General features: G+C 39.2%; 3 protein-coding genes across 3 annotated transcripts; all 3 read left to right on the plus strand.

The window, feature by feature from the left end:
- Positions 1-729: 729 nt before the first annotated feature.
- On the plus strand, positions 730-7019 carry LOC310951053 (uncharacterized protein). The gene is made up of 9 exons (XM_083919127.1): positions 730-753; positions 1096-1183; positions 1417-1815; positions 2090-2413; positions 2719-2997; positions 3934-4218; positions 4311-4422; positions 4885-4954; positions 6059-7019. Exons 2-9 carry the CDS (start codon positions 1123-1125, stop codon positions 6509-6511), a joined length of 1983 nt encoding a protein of 660 aa, XP_083775253.1. The 5' UTR covers positions 730-753; positions 1096-1122; the 3' UTR covers positions 6512-7019.
- A 4690-nt stretch (positions 7020-11709) lies between these two features.
- On the plus strand, positions 11710-12849 carry irgq2 (immunity-related GTPase family, q2; the record flags this gene model as incomplete). The annotated part of the gene is made up of 1 exon (XM_083918870.1): positions 11710-12849. The coding sequence occupies one exon, from the start codon at positions 11710-11712 to the stop codon at positions 12847-12849; it is 1140 nt and encodes a 379-aa protein (XP_083774996.1).
- Positions 12850-13263: 414 nt separating this feature from the next.
- LOC310950739 (B-cell receptor CD22) lies at positions 13264-24014 on the plus strand (the record flags this gene model as incomplete). Its single annotated transcript, XM_083918714.1, has 17 exons — positions 13264-13342; positions 14468-14542; positions 14651-15055; positions 16230-16511; positions 16751-17008; positions 17202-17459; positions 17605-17895; positions 18754-19041; positions 19594-19854; positions 20322-20585; positions 20733-20808; positions 20895-20958; positions 21058-21197; positions 21408-21465; positions 23223-23317; positions 23404-23467; positions 23799-24014. Exons 2-17 carry the CDS (start codon positions 14494-14496, stop codon positions 24012-24014), a joined length of 3069 nt encoding a protein of 1022 aa, XP_083774840.1. The 5' UTR covers positions 13264-13342; positions 14468-14493.
- Between the last annotated feature and the right edge of the window lie 263 nt (positions 24015-24277).

Genomic DNA, 24277 nt, shown 5'->3' on the forward strand with positions numbered 1-24277 from the left:
ATTAGAGACAATACAGTGATGCCATATAAGGCGATGTTACATGAACAAACCCTTCAGGGACTTTTCTGAGAACACAACTTAAAGATGTTGCACAGTAAACCATTTAACCATAAAAACATCTTCTGTAAATATAGAAAATATAGCTGCCCTTTCTAAGGGACTGCAATTGAATTTAGAACTAGTATTTAAACACTTAATACTTTTTATCTGCAGGTATTTTATGCACTTGATCAGTGATGGAAGGTGCTTTTTTTCTTACATAAATAAATGATTTGACTAATGACAGTTGACCATGCTTATTTAACTGCCTCTGAAGATATTAACCAGCGAAACACACACTCAAATTCATGCACAAAGGTTATTATGCGTTACAATGTAGCTGGATAGTTGGTAGATAAGATAGTTGCTTTCTTAAAATGACAAGGTTTTCGTAATGCACACAAACTGTACAGTATATTCGGTACTTCCCCTTTCTAAAGGTTTTTTCCCTCCTTCATAATCGTGATCTATGACTTGTTTTATTTCATTGATTACAGTTAAAAATGCTCATTAGCTTATGTGTATCTATGTATACAATGTTGAAGTTTTAGGGACTTTTGCGGGGTAGTCTAAGCAAATGTGTAGAAAGCTTCCTGGAAACTTGTAGCGCAAAGAGGGAAGAAGCACAAAGGAAGAGGAAGAGTCAGTTCAGTGCAGAGACACTCCGCAGAGATCACTGTGGATGGGGAGGGCAAGAGTACAAGACACAAACAGGTAATTATGATTTTGTCTTTTAAATTATTTTAGGAAGCAGAAGAAGTCATTCTCATATCACTCATTATTCACTATGCATAGAATGCGTTTTTAGAAACTCTTGCTTGTAAACTTAGGTGTGAACTTTACTGGATAAGTATGGGGTTTTGGTGATATTTCTTTTTGCTACATATGATTTAAGATTATTTATTTATTAGCTTGTGTTACAGAAATTACATATTTATCTGTGGCAAAAAAAGAAAAAGGTGCCACATCCTGTATTTAAATATGTGCTGTCAACCGCTGAGGTGTTTCAGGTCCAGTTGTTACAACTGAAACGTTTCAACGATTTGCCTCTGAAAGGAAAGTACTGTCATTCATCGAATCAGGATGTCTTTTCTCATCTGGACGATTCTGCTCTTCTCTGTGAGAGGCCACAAAGTTGACACAGGTATGTATCTTTATTATAATGTCATAATATTAATACAATTTGTAGCAATCATTTGCCTTGATAAATGTGCGTAATATTTGTGTTCCACGCAGCATCTATTGTCTCAATTGGAAACTCTGGAATAATAGTTATATATAAGAATTACTTGTGTATCTGCATCATTTATTAAATAGTGTATTGTCAAAGTTTGAATATCCTCTGTCCCTGATTCCTTTACTATTCATATTCAACAGGTGCATCGGTGAAGGGAGGCTGTGAAGAGGGATTCTGTTTGAATCTTCAAGAAATGACAGCAGAGGCGGGACTCTGTGGTGCAATACTGTGTTCTTTCACCACTAGTAAAGACTTTACACCTCAACATATAGTTTGGTACAAATGTGAACCATCCAAAGAAAGATGTGCTGATACAGACATCATATTCCACACTGACAAGGAGAACAACAAAATCCAGTCTGAGTTTAGAGGACGAGTGTCGCCGTTGGAGCCCGACAATCAGGGGAAAAACTGTAGCATCATCATCAACGACCTCACTGAGTCAGACTCTGGATCCTATCAACTCAGAGTTAGTGGTATCAAGAATGGGACAAAGGGTGAATTCATATTCACTCCGAGAGCAACTGTGTCTGTTAAAGGTATGAAGAGCTAAAATAGATACAGTATATAGTGATGATGTTTATTGCTGTGCCTATGAACTGCACCAACATAATTGGTGTATTTAGAGTTTACATGTACTACGTATGTCGACCTCTGTGGGCAAACAGGACCACAGCTGTTCCCGATGTTACTCCTACTTATTGCCCTTTTGAAATGTCAAATTAAGTATCTGATTATTTTAGCCCAAATTGAAGTAAATGATGACTTCCAGGCTGCTCCCCTGACTCCACTCATGGACTCCTCTCCCTTTAGATCTGACTCAGAAGCCCTCAGTGATGATTCCTCCTCTGACAGAGGGACAGCAGACCACACTGACCTGCACTGCTCCTGGTCTCTGCTCTGGATCTGATCCTGAAATCACCTGGAGCTGGAGAGGAGCAGGAGAGAAGGACTCTCACATCACAGGAAACATCACTGCTTTCAAGACGGAGAATCTGACTGCTGTCACTAAGAGACACAGCTCAACTTTGACCTTTAACCCTTCAACTACCCAACACCACGGCACTGAGGTCACCTGTAAGGTCAGCTTCACAAACAACATCACCACAGAGGAGACAGTGACTCTGAATGTGACCTGTGAGTATAAATTATACTGTACATTATTTTATCTTTGCAGAATGCTGTAAAAGGCTCTCATAGCTCAGTGTAGATATCCTAAAAGTCAACTATAAATGTCTCAACTTTCATAATTTTCTGCCTTTATTGTAACAAATTGTTTGTCATAAATGTTATTTGAAGTGATTTGACTCTCTGAGGCCTCTTACGTCTTGTACCAAGCTGGGATCAAAATCTCTAACTGGTTTAGGAAACTCACGTGCCTCCTTGATGAATTTATTATCACTATTTGTCCATTTCTTTAATATTGTATCATATTTCCTCAGATGTTAAGGAACTGGTAATTACTGGAAATACAACTGTGAAGAAAGGAGATGCTCTTAATCTCACCTGCAGTGTTGATAGTTTCCCTGCGTCCCGTATTACATGGACTAAATATGGCTCCAACAAAAGCCTGCATGAAAACAATGAAAATGAACTGCAAAAACCCGATGGACCAGCCTTTCTCATTCTCCATAATATGACGGCAGAACATTCTGGACAGTACATCTGTACAGCGACACATCTGAACAACACCCTCGTGAAAAAAGTTAATGTAAGATTAGGTGAGTACATTTTGCGAATATTCTTGGAGAGGAAATGTATAGTTCTGTTCATTATTAGGACTCCTCATGTCAGCTGTCAGTGTATTTGCTTATAGTTATGTATAAAGATAAATACATATTTTAAAAATATATTTTTATATAAAGACAAAAGATTATAGAAAGATTTTAAAGATCGTTTTGGGCTCTAACCAACAAAAAATACAAATTTTAGGACATCCAGGTGTTCAGCCTTAGGTTGGAGCCACATATGAAGAATAACAAGGAATAGTTTCATCACAGAACTTCTAATAGTTTTGTAAATTTGTCTTAAAGATGGAAATAAACTGTTTATCTCTGAATATGCGACTGTTACACCCGTTTACATGTCTGCCCATATACACCCATTCACATGTCTGCTTACATCTGATACACACGTCTTTCTACATCTCACGCAGACGATGTTCTCCGTATCTAACCTGTACTAACACACTAACATCCTGACACTTACTCTTCTTTTACACTTTATTCTTGTGTTAGGTTAAAATGTTTTTTGTATAATTGCACTGTCGTGATTTGCTGCTCTGTGTGCCCTGAATTGCCCCCCGGGGACAAATAAAGTTTTTTGAATTGAATTGAATTGAGTTAAAGAGGGTGATGCTCTAAATCTGACCTGCAGTGTTGAAAGGTTTGGTCCATATGTTATCACGTGGACTAAACTTAGTTCCAACAAAAACCTGCAAAAAGAAATTAGAGTCATCTTGCAGAACGGCACAGGAACAGCTACTCTTGTCATCCTTAATGTGTCAGCAGAATATTTAGGACAGTAAATCTGTACAGCAGAACACCAGTTCACTACACATGCTGTGGTAACCGTGTCATGTACGTAGCCAGTACTAAGGAGACCCTTTGGAAGAATGTGTTTGCTGTGTTGTTGAGATTCTTCTTTAATGTTTGCAGTTTTTCCAAAGATCTTAAGCAGCTCTGGATGTCAGGTTCAGTCGGAGGTCCTGACCTGTGTGTGTATCGGTGAGGGGTTTCCTTCACCCACCATCAAATGGCCGCTGTTGAAGAACCACGCTAAATACTATGTCGGTACCACTGTGTCAGACCACACAGCCAACAGCACTGTTACTGTATCTGTAAAAGATCGCAACTACACCTCTGTTGAGTGTGTCAGCAGCAGCGACATTGGGGAAGCTAAGGAGGACCTCAAGATCATAAAAACTGAGTTCAAACAAAAGGGTGAGTGTTTACAACAGATAGTTAACATGAAGCACCAGTGATCACACAAAATATGTTTTGGCGCTTTTACAATTGTTTCCTCTTGATTCCAGATCTGCTGAAGGCATTTTTGATACATTTTAAAGAGCTGCAAGTCATCATTGCCTTTTTGATTGGGATACTTCTTTCATCAACCATCTGCTGTTTGGCTAGAATATGCAGCAGGTACGCTTTACTTGCATCACTGCTTATACTTGACACGTGACATGTAGATGGATCAATCATAAAGGACCACACCAGTGTTTTGACACCATGTGCCAGCAAATCACAAATACCCGACATTAATGATAACCATTTTCAAACTCACATTACCACTAACATCGCTGAATGTGTTCTTACATGTAGTATGTCAGATAGATGGAGTAGAGACTAGAAACTTGAATTTGGTTGTCTACTACAGTGAACATTAAATCTTTTTGTTGTTGTTTTAGCGACACTGCTAAATTTCCTGTCTTATGCTATACTTAAGCAATAAATACCGTACATACCAGTTGTAACCTGGTAAATAGCAAATCAAACAATAGTAAATCAAAAGTGCGGCCCCTAAAAACTGTTTCACGAGTGGCTTTAAATAAATTGTTTGTTAATCATTAATATTTGTTCACATTTGATTAATTCTTTCCTCAGAAAAAAACAGAAGAGCTCTGAAAAGCTGACCGAGAATCTCGAGATGTCGACAACTCAAGTGGTTCCACTAGTATGTATATTAACACCGCTAGTTATTATTTATTAGTTAAATGTTAATTTATTATTTACTAAAATATTAGTCTTGTGAAGGGACTTGCACTGCCATGGGTTTTCTTTTGTTTACACTATGAAAATCAACTTGCAGAGACTTGAACACTGTAAGAGTTCTCTTATTGTTGAACTTTAATGCAGTTGTAATTATACACTCACCGGCCACTTTATTAAGTACACCTGTCCAACTGCTTATTAACATTAATTTCTAATCAGCCAATCACATGGCAGCAATTCAATGCATTTAGGCATGTAGACATGGTCAAGACGATGTGCTGCAGTTCAAAGCAGCATCAGAACGGGGAAGAAAGGTGATTGAAGTGACTTTGAATGTGGCATGGTTGTTGACTGGCTGGTCTGAGTATTTCAGAAACTGCTGATCTACTGGGATTTTCTCACACAACCATCTCTAGAGTTTACAGAGAATGGTTGAAAAAGAGAAAATATCCAGTGAGCGGCAGTTCTGTGGGCGCAAAAGCCTTGTTGATGCCAGAGGTCAGAGGAGAAGGGCCAGACTGGTTGGAGCTGATAGAAAGGCAACAGTAACTCAAATAACCACTGGTTACAACCAAGGAATACAGGAGAGCATCTGTGAACACACAACACCACCTACTTTCTAGCAGATAGGGAACAGCAGCAGAGGACCACACTGACACTTTATTAAGCACCAGGTGCACCCAATAAAGTGGCTGGTGAGTGTAGACCGATTAAAGAAGAGTATACTGCTTAATCACTCAACGGCTATCTTAACAATTACTTAACTATAACTAAAAAATAATAATAATTTGGCTTACCAACAATATCTTCAGTTCAAAAATTGAAATGAGTGAGAGCCAGTTGCAGCCTGAAAGGTCTGAAAAAATACATAAAGAAATGTATAGATTATGTAATGACTTGGAAATTTGTTGGCAGTGAATGTTAAGAATGTGTGACTTGTAATGAGCTGGCAGTTGAGTGATGGCTAAAAATATTAAATGTCACTGAGGGAGTCATGTATAATGTACAGTTATCTGGCTTGTATCAGCTGGTTTATGATTCATAACTTCTGAATTCTACCGTACAGATTGATCCTTGTCAAGCAGTGGAAAATGGGACCCATGATCAAGAGGCGGCTGAAGGAGGAGCTGATGCTGCTGGGCAATCAGCCCCTGGTGGTGATGTGGAATACTCTGACATTGACTTCTCCTTGTTAAAACAGAAAAGTCCCACAGGGGCAGAGGATACTCAAGATACCATAGAGACAGAGTATGCTGAAATAAAGAACAAAGAAACAGAAGAGCGACAAGAGAATGGTGGAGATGACAGTGAAATGGTGGAGGGCATTGAGGAGGTGGAGGTGATTGCAGGGGAAGATGAGACAAAACAGGGTGTGTATCCCGAGGAAGAGGGAGTTGCGGATGTGGCAGTGTACTCCAATGTGAATGAAATAATGAATGAGATTGGAAAACTGGAGCCACTTAACAATTCAGTTTTAGTTGTTGAAGCGAAACAACACACTCCAGACGATTTAACATAGGTAGACCTGGCAAAACATGCATAGAGTGAGGCAAACCTGACAGCGAGATGGGGGTGGATGTAGTGTAGTAATTAATGTTTAGGTGCAATGCTTGTGTTTCTGAGGCTGATTTAGATTTCCTTTTACAGAAAAGAAAGCATGCGTGCACAATGAAAATAAAACAATCTAGACACCAGCCTACGATGGGCTCACACCAGCTGTGCAACCAAATCCAGGCAAGTGCGTAAAGTGTTAGGGCAATGGCCCTTCCCCACTTCCTATGCCCCTACTTCTAGTGCCCTTGCTTGGACCACATTTCCAGGGGTACATCTATGACCATCCTTTTTTTAGCCAAGGATTGACTAAAACTATCAAATCATGTCAACACCTACACATGTAAGGGATCATGTTATTTCATTAATTCAACTACCAATAGTCCATCCTTAACACAATATAATATATTTAATGTACAAAACGTATTTAATCCGCACAGTCGCAGCTTTACGTGGGCGATACCCCATCAAGCCGATCAAAACACACTCAACACATAAGCCTAGTTACACCGTATCATCTAGAATTAACAGCTTTATGTAGCAGGTAAGCTTTTAATTACATATAGACATGTTGCTATTGTTATTTAAGAAATACATACAGAAGAAATAGTTTCTAAATAAACTATGATCTAAGTCATTACTATAACATTGAAGTAGGTCTCTTGTACAGAATGTCATTGTTCAACTGTTAGTTTTGTTTTCTTTTGTTTTTTTGAGCTGTTCTTAACAAGTTTCTTTGGTGAGGCAACTTACATTTGCGTCAATTCACACAACTTTCAATGTAAAAAAGGACGAACCAAACAGACAAAAAAGGGAATTTTAAAAATACTCTCCAGATCAGTACTATTTCTTGTTTCTATTTGACAAGTAATGGATTACTTCCCTTTTTCTCTTTTAAAAAAGGTGTAACCGGAATTAACCTTAAAGTGCAAAGAGTGAGCAGGAAGTTTCTAGCACAGAAAACAGTTTGTAGGAATAAGAATAAACTTCTGTCACTGAAAACTCCTGTGACAGAAGGGGCCTCAACCTCTGACACTCTCTAGAACAGGTTCTGCAGTGCATGTCCAATATACTGTTTATAACCACAGGCATATACACGAACAACTTTTTTACAATTGTGACAGAATTGCAGCTCATTAGCTGAAGATAGCTCTGGTCGAGGACCACAATGTGAAAACAGGAAGTTATCGGAGACACTGAAAATAAAGTGCTGCCATATTTGTAAATGCTTAAATTGATACTTCGTGTGACTTTGCTTAGATCAGTTGCACAATATGAAAATACAGAAGTACATCCCAAGAGCCTTGAGCTGAAATGGAGAAACAAAAAATATTCTGGTATTAATTGTTTTGTGCAACTTCCATAAATGCCTCTTTCTAAAATTTTTTTTTTATTAGTTCACAACCATGAAAATGGTACAAAAAGTATGAAATAAAAAATTGTAAAATATATTTCAATATCAGTGTTGGAGGTACGAATTCCCCAAATGATATATGTTATGTGATAATTACTGCATGAAATTGTGGTTGCCTGATGGGAGGAGCGTCAATACCTACAAAGGGAAGAGGTAAAGCGGTGCAAGCGGTGAAATCTATTCAAGTCAATGATGAGGCAAGAACTAACTAAATACATTGCTTTCCATTATTTTCGTCTGTTGGACGGCACAGAGACCCCAGATGTTTATTGTTCAGAACTGTTGAGCTGCTGATTTAATATGAGGCCCTGGAGAAAGAGGTAGTCAAATCTTTTCTCATCAGTACAGAATAGGTAAACATGCAACATCCTGTATTAACATCTGTGCTGCCATCTGTGGAGTTTGATGAACCAAACTTCCTGTGTGTTTGTTGCACTTTTTCTTCTCTATCATTGAATCAGTTTGTTCTCATCTGGGTGACTCCGCTATGAGAAGCAACAGTGCAAATGCAGGTGTAATGTGCAGCTTTATTGTAATCTTGTTGTGACTCCAACATGTCAATATTCATATTTTAAAGCAGCTGAAGGCATCTTCAACATCAGGAATTAAACTATTGTCATTGCTAATAAATCTCAGTCATTCAGCTCTTTAGAGAAAAGATATGAAGAACCACATCGAAGGAGAGATGTTTATTGGTGTAACTAAAACATAATCTTTAAACTATGTAAAGCTATAAAAGGCTGGGAAATCTTGCACTTATAACTCTTCATGTTACTCCTGCCATACCTTCTACTGCCCCAATTCCGAAGAAGTTGGGAAGTTGTGTAAAATGTAAATAAACATGAACAAGTTAGGTGGAAACAGGTGAGTGTCATGATTTGGGCGACTGTGGCTTAGTGTCAGAGAGGGTCGTCCTCCACTCGAGAGATCGGCAGTTCAATCCCCACCTCCCCGGGCCACATGTCGAAGTGTTCTTGGGCAAGACACTCAACCCCGAATTGCTCCTCATGCTGCGCATGGGTGTGTAAATGTGGTGTGAATGATTAGATTAGATGGTATGTAGATGTCCACTGCCATCTGTGTGAACGGGTGAATGTGACAAACACTGTGAAAGTACCTTAAGTAGTCAGAAGACTAGAAAGGCGCTATATAAGTACAAGTCCATTTCCAATTTGGTATACAATGAGCATCCCTGAAAGGCTCAGTCATTCACAAGCAAGGATAGGGCAATGTTCATCACTTTGTGAACTACCATGTCACCAAATCTAAGGAATTTAGGGATTTCATCATCTACTCTCCATAATATCATCAAAATATTCACAGGAACAGGATAAATCTCTGCATGTAAGCATCCATTAAAAACCAACATCATTCTGTAAAGGATATTACCACAGGGGCTCAGGAACACTTCGGAAAACCATTGTCAGTTAACACAGTTCATTGCTACATCTACAAGTGCAAGTTAAAACTCTACCATGCAAAGTAAAAGCCATATATCAAAAATAGCCAGAAACACCGTATGCTTTTCTTGGCCTAACTCATCTGAGATGGATAGACGCAAACTAATACTGTTTAACTACTGAAGTCGTACATCAAGCAAGAAACGAAAGAATTCCACTGCAAAGCTTCAACAATTAGTGTCCTCAGTTCCCAAACGCTTATTGAGTGTTGGTAAAAGGAAAGGTGATGAAACACAGTGGTAAAGACGTGTTGTAGGCATCTAATTCATTACCAGTGAATTTTTGCGAAAACACAAAGTTTATCAGTTTGAGCATTAGATATCTTGTCTTTGTAGTGTATTCAATTAGTATAAATTGAAAAGGATTTGCAAATCATTGTATACTGTTTTTATTTACGTTTTTCACAATGTCCCAACTTCATCAGAAATGTGGTTGTACTTTTTTCCCCTTTGAAATATTAAGCAGAGTAAATTACAACAGTATTTTAGTACTACTTGGAATCAACAATAACCTTCATGTGTGCTCACCTGAGGGGAGTGCCCACCTCACATTAGAGGGTGTTAACATTTTTTAATTTGATGACGGAGGCATCCCAACCAGCAATGGACTTGCAAGGTTAGGGCTGATTTAAAACAGTAGGTGAGTAACAACGTGGTAACAAAAATCGAGGCTCCAGCGAGTTAAATGTGTCAGTACTGGGCCTACTGGATAGATTCTATGACTGTTTGTGAACAAGTCCTGTATTTGCAAGAAATACTCCTGGAAACGTCCTAAAGAATTATTATTTATGTATAATTCCCTACGACCAATGTTAACATTTAAAACATACGTAAAAGACTCAAATTGTAAACTATTCCGTGGCAATGTTACTGTAGATATCAGAGCACAGACAGACACGCAACTTCACGCCTCCTGACACAAAATGAATTGTGTAACAATACAGCATACTGACAACTTTGAAAGTCTTGTGTTGTGGGAACTTGGCATTGGTTACTGTCAGCGGTCACAAAGACAGGAAATCATCGTGTGAGAGGATGTGAGGCTAAAATAGCATCTGCAACACCAACCAGGTGTCAGACATTTTGCATACTGAATTCTTCTTTAAAGAGATAAAAGTAAAACTGCAGATTTTTGCAATGGCAAATTCTAGTTTCATACAGTGTATGGTACATACATCTCTTAGCTTTATTAATATTACTTTCTTCTTTATTGGTATTTGTCTTTATAAGGCATACAGTATTTTGGAGAACAGCTTTCATAGTAAATGAAAAGAAAATGAAACGTGTGTGTTTTCTGTGTATTAAAATTAAAGAAGGGAGGAACCACATCCAAAAAAAATCCAATTAAAATTACCCACCAATATTTTATACCTAAACTACAAAATAGGTAGTAATTTACAAGTAAAGTAAAAATACTTGGTTATGGATTTATTTTTGAAAGCTGAAAGTCGAGAGAGACGTTTTTACCATTTTTTCTTGTCTGGATGACAAGTTTTACTCCGTCATGTAATAATAATAATACGGTGAGAAGCTTTTTTAAAAAGTTAATAATGTAACATAAATGATACTTCATATCAAAACACGTTTGTATTTTTATTCATATGCCTTTTGAAGGCGTATGCATGAATGAAAATAGCTTTACATACACACAGTGTGCATGTTCTTAAGGTGATTTTGGATTAAGACTGAGCTAACAGGATTAGACTGCTCCGCTAGCTGGACGAACATCTTTAAATAGATCAACCTGACGCCGCTGCTCCTTCAGAGCTGCAGAAGACAAAAACATTTGACAGCTGAGAACAAATATTTCAACCCCAGGTTCCACAGGGCCGCTTCTCCTCCAGATCTGTTGGTAAGTGTGTGCAGTTTATGATGAATCGAAACTTTGCATTACAAGAAAGTCAATATTTGATTGGTTTGAAAAAAAAAATGCCATATTTTTCAACTGACAGAAATGGAAAAGCATTTTAGGATTTTTACAAAAACCTTCTCTTATGATTGTTTTTATTACTGGACCATGTAAAACATTTAGGAGTAAACATGATGTAAACCAGTGCTGAATGAGCAGTTTTCCCGTGACACTAGTAAATATATAATGTAATTTGCTCTGACGTTCATTCTAGGGTTATATTAGATGAATGTATTAATATTCTAGATGTAATCATGTTTGTTATGTTACCAGCATGGTATGTAGATCAAACTCAATGCTTTGTTTGCAAATATCCTTTAGTATCCATATGATTGTCTGGTCTGTTCTTTATTAAATAATTACTGTCTCTATCTTTTCACAGACATGGCAGATGTTTTCAGAAGCCTGAACCTCCTTGAGACCCTCAAAGAGTCCATAGAGCTCAATAAATTGTCAGATGTCAAAGATACAGTGGAAGACCTCCTGATCAGCAGGATCAACTTAGCTGTGATGGGGGACCGTGGGGGTGAAAAAGCCGCCTTCATAAACTCCCTCCTTGGCCTCAGTCCTGAAGACAATGGAGCAGCTCCCTCTCCATCCCCTGTTGCCCCGGAGGAAGTGGCTGGCTACCCAAATCCTAAACACCCTGACTTTCGCCTGTGGGATTTGCCCCCTGTTCCAGCCACCTCTCCATTTGAACCCGAGGGATACATGGATAGAGTTAAGTTTTCCCGCTACAATGCCGTCTTCATGACATATGCACAGACACCGCAACCCAACAGTGTGAAGGTGTTCCTGGAGGCCCGGTCACAGCAGCAACAAACAGTTTACTTTGTTCTCTTAGCTTCAGCAAAAGACACAGAAAAAAACCTAGAAGACAAGAGGAAAGCCAGTCTGGAAGTGCTGAAGTCACAGGGTTTGACTCTGCCTAAAGTCTACCTGGTGAGACCCTCCACCCTGGAGAAGTATGACTTTCCTGGCCTTTTGGAAGATATGGGAGGAGACCTTCCAGAGATTCGAGCTCATGCCCTTCTTCTGGCTCTGCCGGCACTTACCTCCACCCTGGTCACTCAGAAAAAGGAGGCATTCAAAGCACTCATATGGGCAGCTGCCTCACTATCTGGTGGGGTGTCTACGATCCCTGTTCCCTTTGTGGCCTCCATGGTGGACTCGAGTGTAGCAGTGCGGATTCTTACCAAAGCTCAATTATCACTGTGCCTGGATGATGAATCGGTCGACCGACTGGCCAGACAGCGAGGCATGGAACCCACAAGTCTTAAAGGGCTGCGGACGTGTGTACTGTCAGTGGAGGTCACTAAAGGTGAAGTGAAAAAGCGTCTGGCGGCGGCAGAAAAAGACTTGGCCACAGTTTCGTCAAAGCTGGTAGAGATGGCGATGCCCAGACATGCCCGTTCTGCCAGCCGCTCTTTCACTGCCATGCTGCAAGCCTTAAATGGCGCCATGGATGAAATGGCGGCTGATGCTGAGAAGATAGCGGCTGCTGCTCTTGGGGAGGGGAAGTGAAAAAAAAAAAAGTTTTTTTTCTCTTTGTGCAAGGTTTCCTGTTTGTGTGTGAAACGCACTATTTGTACAATACTTCAGAAATCTTTTGATACGTTTTTTTACTCTTTTTGATGAAGTTGAAGTGGTAGAGGACACTGCAAATACTGTGTTAAAAAATACATTCTACAGAAATAGATCTCAACTACTGTAAACTGCTCAGTTTCTGTTTGAAAGACTTCATCCTTCCCGAACAGAGGGTTTCACTATTAACAAAAGCATTGAATAGAGGAAGTGAGAGGACGCTGCATGCATACTGTAGCGGGCAAGTTGAAGGAGAAAATACTGTATCACCTTTTATCAGTGCATCTATAAAATATAGTGTTCACTGGCTTGCATGATTAGGCATGCAAATTTTACAAGATTTTAGTTCAACTGTGAAAACTTCCTTTTTTTAAATCTTACTCTTACTTTAGGAGGGATGGTGTGTGCTTAAGTCTGCTGTGTATCCTCCGAGGTAAGAACAAGCATTTTTTTGTATCTTTCGTTTTTAAAATACTTCCCAAGGAAAAAAAGTCATGTTGTATCCACATATACAGTGGCATTAGTGCTATAAGTGAAGTGTATACTGTATGGAGCCTTGGAAACCAACATAACATTTTTGACTATTTTAAATTTTCATTAAAAAAAAATTTTTTTACTGTACTGTCTGCTCTCTAAAATAAAGTGTTTTCTGTATAATGGGTCTACCTGGAATGCATGTATGATGTAGCAGACACAAGTGATTTAAATCAACAGTTAATGTCAAATACAGCCAGTGTTTCTACAAGTCGACGATGAGACAATTATTACTACACTAGGTTTTACAACAAAGCTTTAGCCTCAGTGTTTGTTCTGCGTAGCCAAAAGCTGGTAATTTTCTGGTAACATTTTTAATTTTTCATATTTTCTGGAGTTGTCCCTATACTCTGAAAACAGAATGAGACAGACCGTGTGTGAAAAAGTAATGTTGCTCTACCTCTCTCTGTGTGCTCCACTGCACACAACCAACAATCCGGAGACTCTGACGCAGTGTCAATAACCGCTCTAAACTCTGATCAAACTGTGGAACTAGGCAGCGCTGATCAGATAGAAATCAATACTCAACAGAATAACAGAAATGTGATTCAACAGGGGTTATTTTTCTTCGGGCACAGTGGATACTAGCAGAAGCCATTAGGAGTGCACAGAGAGGGCTCTGGAGGCAGACTGGAACAGAAGATTGAGGAAAACATACATCAATAGGATGAAGTGACAGTTTCAGGAAATATGAAACAAACATCACAGGGATTTAACAACTTCAGCTTTTTTCTCACATTTTTAAATTTTTAAAAAAATGTTTAGAGTTTTAGTTTTAGAGGAAATAACATATTTTTCCAAAGCTGGAGTTTTCCCAACAATCCTGAAATGAGAATGAAAGCACAGCCAACTCAAACATCTTTCAGGGGAAAAAAGCAGAACAACAACAATCGTGTGGCTGAATTGCATTAAATGAATGATTAAAAACCTACCCGGTAACAGGACTAGTTAAAAAATATCGTATGATATGATGTAAGTATGATGTAAATAGTAATGTACACACACTCTTCTTTTTTTGTTTCAGATATCAAGCTTTAGTGCCACACAAAAATGGATGCTCAGACAGTAGGGTGGTTGGTATTTCTGGTTCTTGCAAAAAGTATGAGTTTTATTACTCTGCTATGCTAACGATGTTTGCTTTTAACAAGATGTCCATTAAAGTCATGTACATTTTCTGACTTTTCCACTTGTGCTTTCGCCACCACAGATTTTTCTTGTGCCGAACCCGCCCACTTCACACTAGAAGATAGTCAGCTGACAGCTAAAGAGGGGTCCTGCATTGAAATCAAATGCAGAGTCACTGGTGATGTTACAGATGTTGGTGGACACTGGTTTTGGATAAAAAATCCATCTTGGGTTGGAAAAGATTTGACTGGCCCTGTCGTTTACAGCTCAAATAATGCAGAAGGTCGTGTCAGTCGAGACTTTGCAGACAGAGTGAAATATATTGGCTCTCCACCTTCAAGTTGGAACAATTATGATAGTTCCTCACCAAAGCTGTGCAGTATTTTAATCTGCAACCTGACCGAAACCGACAGCGGACCCTATGCTTTTAGATTTAATGGAACATTTAAATGGATAACTGAACCATCCGTGATCCTCACAGTTACAAGTAAATATGAAATTCAGAATACTGCAATATATTTTCTGAAAATACATGACAATAAAATTAGTTTTTCAAACAATAAGAGATGAGCTAGTCTGGAGGTAGAAATGGCTGAAGGGTCAGAGAATACCTTGTAAGAAAAAGTCATACAGGAATTAAGTCTTGTTTTTATAACGCTATGCTGTATGTCATGTATGTCTAATAGTCAGTCATAATGTGAGACAAGAGTTAAGAAGAACGAGAATTGGACAGCAAGTTGTAATAGTATGTGAAAACAATACAAGTCAAGTTGAAGTCATGATTTTACAAAAAGAATCAGAATGGGGACAGCTCTCTATCTCTCCTGCATGTCAGTGGGTTTCCGATGCCCTTTATGGAAATATTTGGGTCTATATTGAGTATAAAAGAGGCTGTTCTCATTTGTATGTTATTGTACGACCTGAATGCACAGAAATGTGTGTATTCCACGTAATATTTTTTTGTGTATTTCACTAGAAGTATATATATAACTAGAAGTGATACTGTCCGTATTCCACACAAAATGAGGTGTTGTAGTATAAGACTTCTGATCCCCACATAGGGAGGAAGGTTGGGGTGGTGGATGGGTCCGAAAACACAGGATTTTCACCTGGGGGATGAGTTTTCATGTCCTAAGGTCCCATGGTAGTACTAAGTAGTAGTACTTTTTTCTAACATTAAGCAAGTAGTTTTGATGCCTGAACCTAACCGTCACCTTCTGTTTCCTAAACATAACTAAACTTCACAGAGGTTGGCAGGTTATTTCATAAGATATCATACAGTACATATTTTTGTGCATTACTGTTCGTAATATATCCTACGACCCAGTTGATGAGAATATGCTGTTGTGTAGACAGCGTTAAGAGATTTGACTGACCCAACATACCCAAATAAGTGCAGCCAATTGTCGTAAAAGCCCAAAATTTCCTCTCTGTATCTTACAATTCTGTTGAAACTCTCTCATGGATCTCAAACTAAGATCTTTTTTTCAGTCACTATAACAAGAAAATATCTATGTCTCCAGATTTAATTTGAACTCTGTTTTTTGTAGCTCCTTGAAGTTGAACTCAGCCAATAACATAGAGCAGTTTTACTTCTGTAAGCCAGTAATTCAGTCATTCATTATATTTTTGCTGACATTGTCTCACTTTCATATTTGCAGAAAATCCATGCCTGATCACTTTTGGGCTGCAACCACCTGTTTTAACTAAAACTGGCACGATAAGTCTCACATGCACCACTTCAAGTAAATGTACTTCAGGCCTACAAATTAAAGGTTTGACACAAATCTCAACCCAGCTCTCATGGTCTCGACAAACTAACAGGAATAAAAAACAGGTCAGTTTTACAGCCAACTGGCAGGATGATGGCAAGGAGTTTTCATGCCAAACAGAAGATAATAAAGACAAATATTTGGTTCGGAGTGTCGGTGTAACTGTTGAATGTAAGTTTTTTTTCTCTACCATTACTGTACTTATATTTACTACTGATTTGAAGGTAAATTGCTAAACCCATACTGTTACTGGCTGTTCCTTAGACTACTTTGAGATGACCTTTTACTTGGACTCAGTTCAAATACACTTTGGGTCTGATCTTATGCTTAGTTGATTTCCTAATGCAATCCACCTATGCATGCTTTCTCTTGACTGATTTCTCCTGACTTTACTAAATTTGTTTACACAGATGCTCCCCAAGACATATTGGTTGATATAAGCCCTAAAAACATTGTGGAAGGACAATCTGCTACTCTCACTTGCTCTGCCAAAGGACGACCTGAACCCTCCTTTACCTGGTTTAGATATGAAACAGGAGCAGTAGCGGGGGAAGGACCAGTATGGAAGATCCCATCAATTGGGGAGTCACAGACTGGAAAATACCATTGTGAAGCTAAAAACATACATGGCGCAATAAGATCTAACCTAGTCGTTATTGATGTCACATGTGAGTGCTTCAAATGTCTAACTTAAAGTAATTGTATTTGGTTTGTACGGGGTTCTCAGTAGTTTTAACTCCTGTAATACTAATGTACTTTCTTGTTTTATGTTATATTTTTCATTTGACTTTCACTATAGCATTCTTAGTGGAGTATTGTTTTGAATCAGTTCCAAAGAAATAATGAGATTTTCTCTTTCAGATAAGCCTGAAGTTACGGTGACTTCCTCTGTCTCTGTAGTTCAACAAGACGATAAAATGAGTTTGTCATGTGTTGTGAAGAGAAGCAACCCAATGCCTTACACCTATGATTGGTTTAGAAATGGGAAAACTATTAGCACAAAGCATACAAAGTATGTTGTTGAAAGAATCAAGCCTGAGGACAGTGGCCTCTATGCATGTAGTGCCACTAACACTGTGGGTATCGGAAAATCAAACCAACTTCAAATTGAGGTTAAATGTAAGTTTCACAGCTCCTTGTACTGCATGTACAGTATGTCAAAGAGTTGATGACAGAGAGAAGTTAATAAATCCACACTCACCACCCCACAGGAAGTATCACCACCCCACATTAAGTGTACTAAAAGTTTTTTTCTTCCTTCCAGACGGCCCAAGGAAAACTAACATCTCCATCAGTAAAGATGCATTGGCGAGAGTTGGCAAACCCTTTACATTCACCTGTATCACTGATGCCAATCCTGCCCCATATAGATACTCCTGGTACCGATACAACGATAAACAGATTAATACCTCACAGTGGAAATCCAAGAAAACTGTTGAAAACAAACTACTTTTGGACAGGGTACAAAGAGCTGATGAAGCATGTTACAAGTGCAACGCAACCAACAGCATCAACACAGGAGAGGATAGCGAGCATTTGTGCATAAACGTACTCTGTGAGTAATTGTGTTATGCTGAAAAATGTTCTGTGATATTTGTTTTTTTCAACTTTAACATCAAATGTGTGAGAAGAATGAGTGTTAGAAATATCTGCATTACCAAAATAATCATCCGTTTGTAATTGTATTTCTTTTGCCGTCTGGCAGAGTTGGATGAAAAGATGGAATCAATTTTCATATCTGTATGCTAAATATGAAGCTAAGCCAACAGCCATTTAGCATAAGACTTGAAACAGCTAGCCTGGCTTGTGCGGGACATAACCACACCTGAAGTGGCAAATTGTCACGGGGGCCCCATATACACAAGCTCACCGCAACCCATGGCCCAATGCTGCAATTTGCTCTATCTCCCCCACATAGCCCAAGCCCCGTGCCCCATGCCTCTGCCCATTTTCTATCAACCGTCAGCTCTACTTTCAAATGAATGCACTAAAAGGCAAAAAAAATCAAAATAAATTTTAGAAGAAGGATGTTTTAGACCTTAGTCTCTAAACGGATTTAACAAACAAGATGTAACGTGTTAATTAGTGAACTTTAAAGATGCTGATTGGTGGACTTTGTTGCCTTTGGACATAGCCAGGCTAGCTTCTTCCATCTGTTTCTAGTCTTTGTGCTAAGCTATTATCCTGCTGGTTGTAGCCTCATATTCAACAGACATACATGAGAGAAGAAGCAATCTTTTTATCTAACTGAGCCAGAGAGAAAATAAAGGCATTTCAAGAAAGATTTAAAAGTGTTTAGGCTTTCAGGATAGTAGTTAACTTCCTGTTTATGGACTGCTCCGTAATATAATGCAACATGGTAACATTATGAATGAATCCTCTTGAAAATCACACAGCTGCTTTCTCCCTACAGATGCTCCAACAGAACCCAAGCTGTCTATGGATGCTGAGGTCAGGGAGGATCACGACATCACCATCACCTGCACTGTTGAAAGCTTCCCAGTGTCAGAGCTCACCTTGACAAGGACTGCAAATCCTCAGTCTTCAGAATGGATTTCCCCTCAACCCAATAAACATTGGCCCCCCAACACTCTCACATTCAAATTTAATGCAACTTCAACCCATGCAGGCGTTTACACCTGCACCGCCACCAACAGTGAAGGTTCAAAGAAAAGCAAAGAAAGGAAGTTGGTGGTGAAGTGTGAGTGATTCAGCAGTGCATAGTCTGTCTGCTTATCAAACAAATAATCGAAACCAAAACTTTCCATAACGTTATTTAATCTCAGCAAGAAAAGAAAAAAAACTTGATTTCAGTTGGCAAAGATCAATCTTTGTCTATTCTCTCCATATGAAGTTATTACAGCCTGCGAATTTTCTCGAGTGGATTATTTGGAGCCGATATTACTTTTGCTCCCTCGATTTACATCTTAAAAATACACAATGATGACAAATGTTATGAGTCTTAACTTTAAAGAAAGGAACGTTTATTGAACTTAAAAAAGGCGTCTTCAGCAACACACAGCTGCCTGTGGACGCCTGTCTGCAAATAATGCTGGGAAAATCGGCGAACGCAACAGCTCGCATCGGCCGATACGATACACCTAAAAAACGCAAATATCAGCCGGCCGATGTATTGGTCTATCACTAATAACCAGTTATTAAATATGTTAATAATGATAGTAATTACTATACAAGTCATAGTAACTGACAATGTTTAGCTCTGCCTCTTCTCTTTTTCACTTGGCAAATGCAGATCGTCCCAAACAAGTGACCGTACAAGCTGAGCCCGCCCTTGTTGTGAAAGAAAACCAGTCGTTGACACTCCGTTGCAGGGCCCAGTCCCACCCACCAGTGACCGCTTTCACCTGGATGAAGGGGAAGAGTAAAATAATTCAGGAGACGCAGACTTTAATTTTAAAGTCTGTCAGTCCTTCTGACAGCGGACCCTACAGCTGTGCAGCCATTAATGAAATTGGAACTGGACACTCAAAGCAAGCTGATGTTAAAGTCATGTGTAAGTAGACCGATGCACTCAGGATGGTGTATAAATGAACTACAAGAAAATACAGAACATTATTGGAAATACTGGAAATACAGATTGGGCTGTCCAACAGCAAAAACATACACAGAAGTCCTTAGATTAGTTTTAATTCTGTATAACCGCCAAACCACATAAGAATAAGATAACACATAACATGCATAACGTATATGCAGTACACATGTCACTATTATGGCCAACAATCCTGTTACCAGAACATGTGAAGCATGCTGTCTTTTAATTATTACAATTTTAGCAACAGAGAAAACTACTTAAACTGTCACTTACTTAAGCCCTCTGTTAACCCAAATGGAAATCTTTAAATTCTACACAGTCACTTTTAAGTACTTGTACTTGTTTTGTAGCATCCCTCACATAGATGTTGTGCACACTAAGGTATCAAGTTAACTGTTTTGTGCTTTCTCCTAAATGCTCCTGCTTAGATGCTCCAAAGCACACAAAGATCACAAGATCAGCAGAGCAGCAGCAGCCTGACGGGACGGGATTTGTGACGCTGAGCTGCAGCAGTCACAGCTATCCCCTAGTCACGCAATATACATGGTACAAGATAGCGGCTGAGGGAAGGGACAAAGAAGTGTCTGACCGTCAGAACTACACAGTGTATTCAGACCAACCGGGACGCTATTACTGCATTGCAAAGAATGAAATAAATCAAAGATCTTCTGACCCAATCCCTGTGTTTGAACGTGAGTGCGTTTCAAGGCCACGTGTCTGTGTGTGTACTGTATATTGCTTTCATATGGGAGACATGTTGGAGGTATTTGGTTTGAAACTATTCTACTTGTTAACAAATATGTGCCTATATACTGATGCTCGGTCTCTTCTGACCACAGGAAGCTGGAAGAAGGTCCTGTGCATCTTTTTTATCTTCATTATTCTGCTCATTTTCTTAATTGTCTTCATCTACAGGTAAAGTACAAAAACAAAAAATAAAACCAATAGATTTTCCGAGAAGACTTGACGCGTGACCACTCATGTCACATTTATGTTTTCAGACGCAAGAGAAAACATTCGATTCAACAAGGAACTACGAACACTCGGCCCTGTTTTGGTTTTCTGGTCATTTACTTTTTTGTGCAGCATTTTCTGCTTTTTGATTGAACAGATTTAGACAAAACAACTGACAGATCTTCGTGTTTCTGTGTGAAACCAATTCAGGGTTGGTGGAATGGCTCCAGGAGGAGGAATCAGATGATCAACTCCGGTACGGCAGAGCCTTTCAGAAGCAGAGATGACCTCTTGCCAGACCAGCCGCGCCAACCGAAGGCCCAACGATGCCAGCCTCGTCCAGACAGCACGTAAGACAGTAGCCGCACACACTGTCCCCACCCATGACAAGGCGCACTCTGTAGTACAGAAAGCTGGATCCTGCTGCTGCATGCTGGAGTCAAAGCATCCATTTAATTCCTTCAGACACAAACTGCACACTAACAGTCTTCCCTGTCATCTGTTATACAGTCATTGAGTAGTCATGTTTTTTTTTTCTCCTCGTCATTGTTGTTCCACAGCCCTGCATCCAACATCAACACTGTGTACTGTACCGTGAATCACCCCGCTGCAAAACAAGTGAGTCAAGCACTTCCAATTTCACAACTTAGTTAAGAGAACAATGCATCGAAGCAGTTTTACAGAGAAAATTATTTACAGGATTACTGTTAACTGGTCTTCATTACAGGGTTGTAAGTACGAATACTTTTCATGAGTACTACTCAGACTGTTTAAAATATGGACAAAGTTGCTTAAGAGCCAAAGGATGACGATAAAGCTCAAAGTGGGCTGCTCCTAGTGGCTCCAGCTGCCACTATCTTGGCAGTGCCTAATGTCTCTGTCTGCTCCCAGCTCATTCACAAATGGGTAAAGAGGTGGAGCATTAGCATATGAATTAATTCTACACTCTAAACTATGACTACCCCCCCCCCCACACACACACACACACACACACACACACACACACACGCTATACTATAACTGATTTCAGACATACTTTACTTTTATTCTGTCTACTGTTACGGCCTCCAAACAATTGAATAAATTGACTAGTGGCTCAAACTGGAGACCGAAACATAAGAGGAGGACACCAAAGAAGATGGAACTTTTAACGTTTTTTATTAATCAACTCATCCCAACAGGAAACAAACATTCCTGAAGGAAAACTAGCAAAATACAAATGAGGATCTTACCAAAAAAGAAATCGGCAAACCCAAAAGGGGGCCTGGAGATGGGGGCCAAACTCAGCAAAAATGGAGGGGGACCAGGCCACCCCATATAGGGACGTCGGAGCTGCCCCCCTCCCTACCTAACAAAACCAAATTATAAAACAACTACTAAAACAAAGCTTTTAACAAATCCTAATGTGGGACCAAAGTATAGTATAACTTTTAACTTTATTCAACACACTACTATGAATTATTAGGATTAACTACAATATGTTATTTATATCACTTTTTCAACATTATGATGTATTATTCACTTCTGTTGACACACTATACGGACTTTTTAAAAACTTTTTTCCACCTACTATTTTTTTTCATAATTGTATTCTTGCATTCTTAAGTACGACTCCTTTAAACATACTATAGTATCACTTTTTAGGATTTTTACAATAATTTACTATTACTTATTTTTGACATAGAGACTTATCATTTTTCAGTATACTACATTGAGTTTTTACGACATACTTAATATGAACTTTTTTGCCCTACGGCATTACACTTATATCAACATACTGTACTTTTTTTGACATAACATAGTATGACATGCTTTGCGTTGAAAGGAGCCAGTTGAGGTGGTTCGGGCATCTAGTAAGGATGCCCCCTGGGCGCCTCCCTAGGGAGGAGGCCTCGGGGAAGACCCAGGACCAGGTGGAGAGATTGTATCTCCACACTGGCCTGGGAACGCCTCGGGATCCCCCAGTTAGAGCTGGTTAATGTGGCCCAGGAAAGGGAAGTTTGGGGTCCCCTGCTAAAGCTGCTGCCCCCGCGACCCGACCCGGATAAGAGGCTGAAGATGAGATGAGATGAGATAGTATGACATTTCTAAGGACATCATGTAATTTCCGTTTAACGCTTACAAAAAGATATTTGTATTTGAAAAAACACTATGCAAACATGTGCATTGACTTGTCACTTGTGTAGCTCTACTTCAGACAGGCGGATGTGTCTTTCAATGATCCAGCTGTAGCTCTGTCCTCACTGTTTGTTTCAGAACAGCAATCATTCAGTATTCAGTCTTATGGAGCAATAAAAGACCAGCTTCCATTTAAAGGCATGAATGAACTGATTCATATGCGACTATACTGATGTCTCCTGTCTGCAACTCCTCAGGGTTCTTCGGCACAAACGCCAATCAGACAGCAAGGTGGAGGCACACAGGAGGATTCTCTCAACTACGCCTCTCTGCACTTTGGAAATAAGCAAAAGTGCGACTGTGTTTTTTCATATAATACCAGAACTGTGTTATCACCTGGCAAATGTCTGATGATACTTTTTTTTACTGTTTTTCTAGGAAGAAACATGCAAAAGGTGAAGATGTGTATGCTATGGTGTCCAAGCAAAAGCTACCTAAGAAGGTCAGACCACACTCTTTTTATGAGTCATGTTCAGTTTATTACGTTATAGCATTGGTGGCAGATGTGTTTGTCTAAATCACTTCAAAGGTTGATCTTTATGGAACTTGTGTTTATAGTAAATTACAGTAATGCTACTTTTTTAATGTAGAAAAAAGTGTTCTGTGCAGACAACACTGTAGCAAAGATGTTTACTGTACTTGTAAAAAACATAATAATCCAAAAAACATCCTCACGAGCATTACAATGTGTTAATATTGGTTTCGCTGTGCACGTGATACGTTCAGAAGTTACGTGACCAATTCTGTGGGGACTGTCTCTGTCATCCTCCTAGAATGAAGAAGGACTGAAGGACTATGAAAACATCAGCACAGCAGACGCAGCCAAAGCTCCAAATCCATGGAGCTGCGACACGGACACCAGTGAGGATGAAACCGAGATAAATTATACGGAGGTGGACTTCAAGGCAAAGCCTGGGTGTCAGAGAGTCCACAGAGACTCCAGCACGTCTGATGAAGAGGAGACGCAGTACTCGGAGGTTAAAATCTGAGTTACGTAAACTATTACCCGACCTTAAAGGTGCAACCAATATCTATTGTTGTGTTTAGTGTGTCTCTGAATGACAGAGTGAGCAGAAATAAGTACCAAACAAAGGGAGGGGAGTGACCAAAGTGATATGCTTAGCCCAAACTCATGGTACAAAGAATATAAATAACATTTCCGTCGGAATTATAAAAGAAAGTAGGCGTGGGCAAATGTATATATTTGTTGTTTTTTTAAAAAAGTACATCACTGTTACATTTGTGAAATCGC

This window comes from Echiichthys vipera (genome assembly GCF_963691815.1).
Source record: "Echiichthys vipera genome assembly, chromosome: 8".
Lineage (NCBI taxonomy): Eukaryota > Metazoa > Chordata > Actinopteri > Perciformes > Trachinidae > Echiichthys > Echiichthys vipera.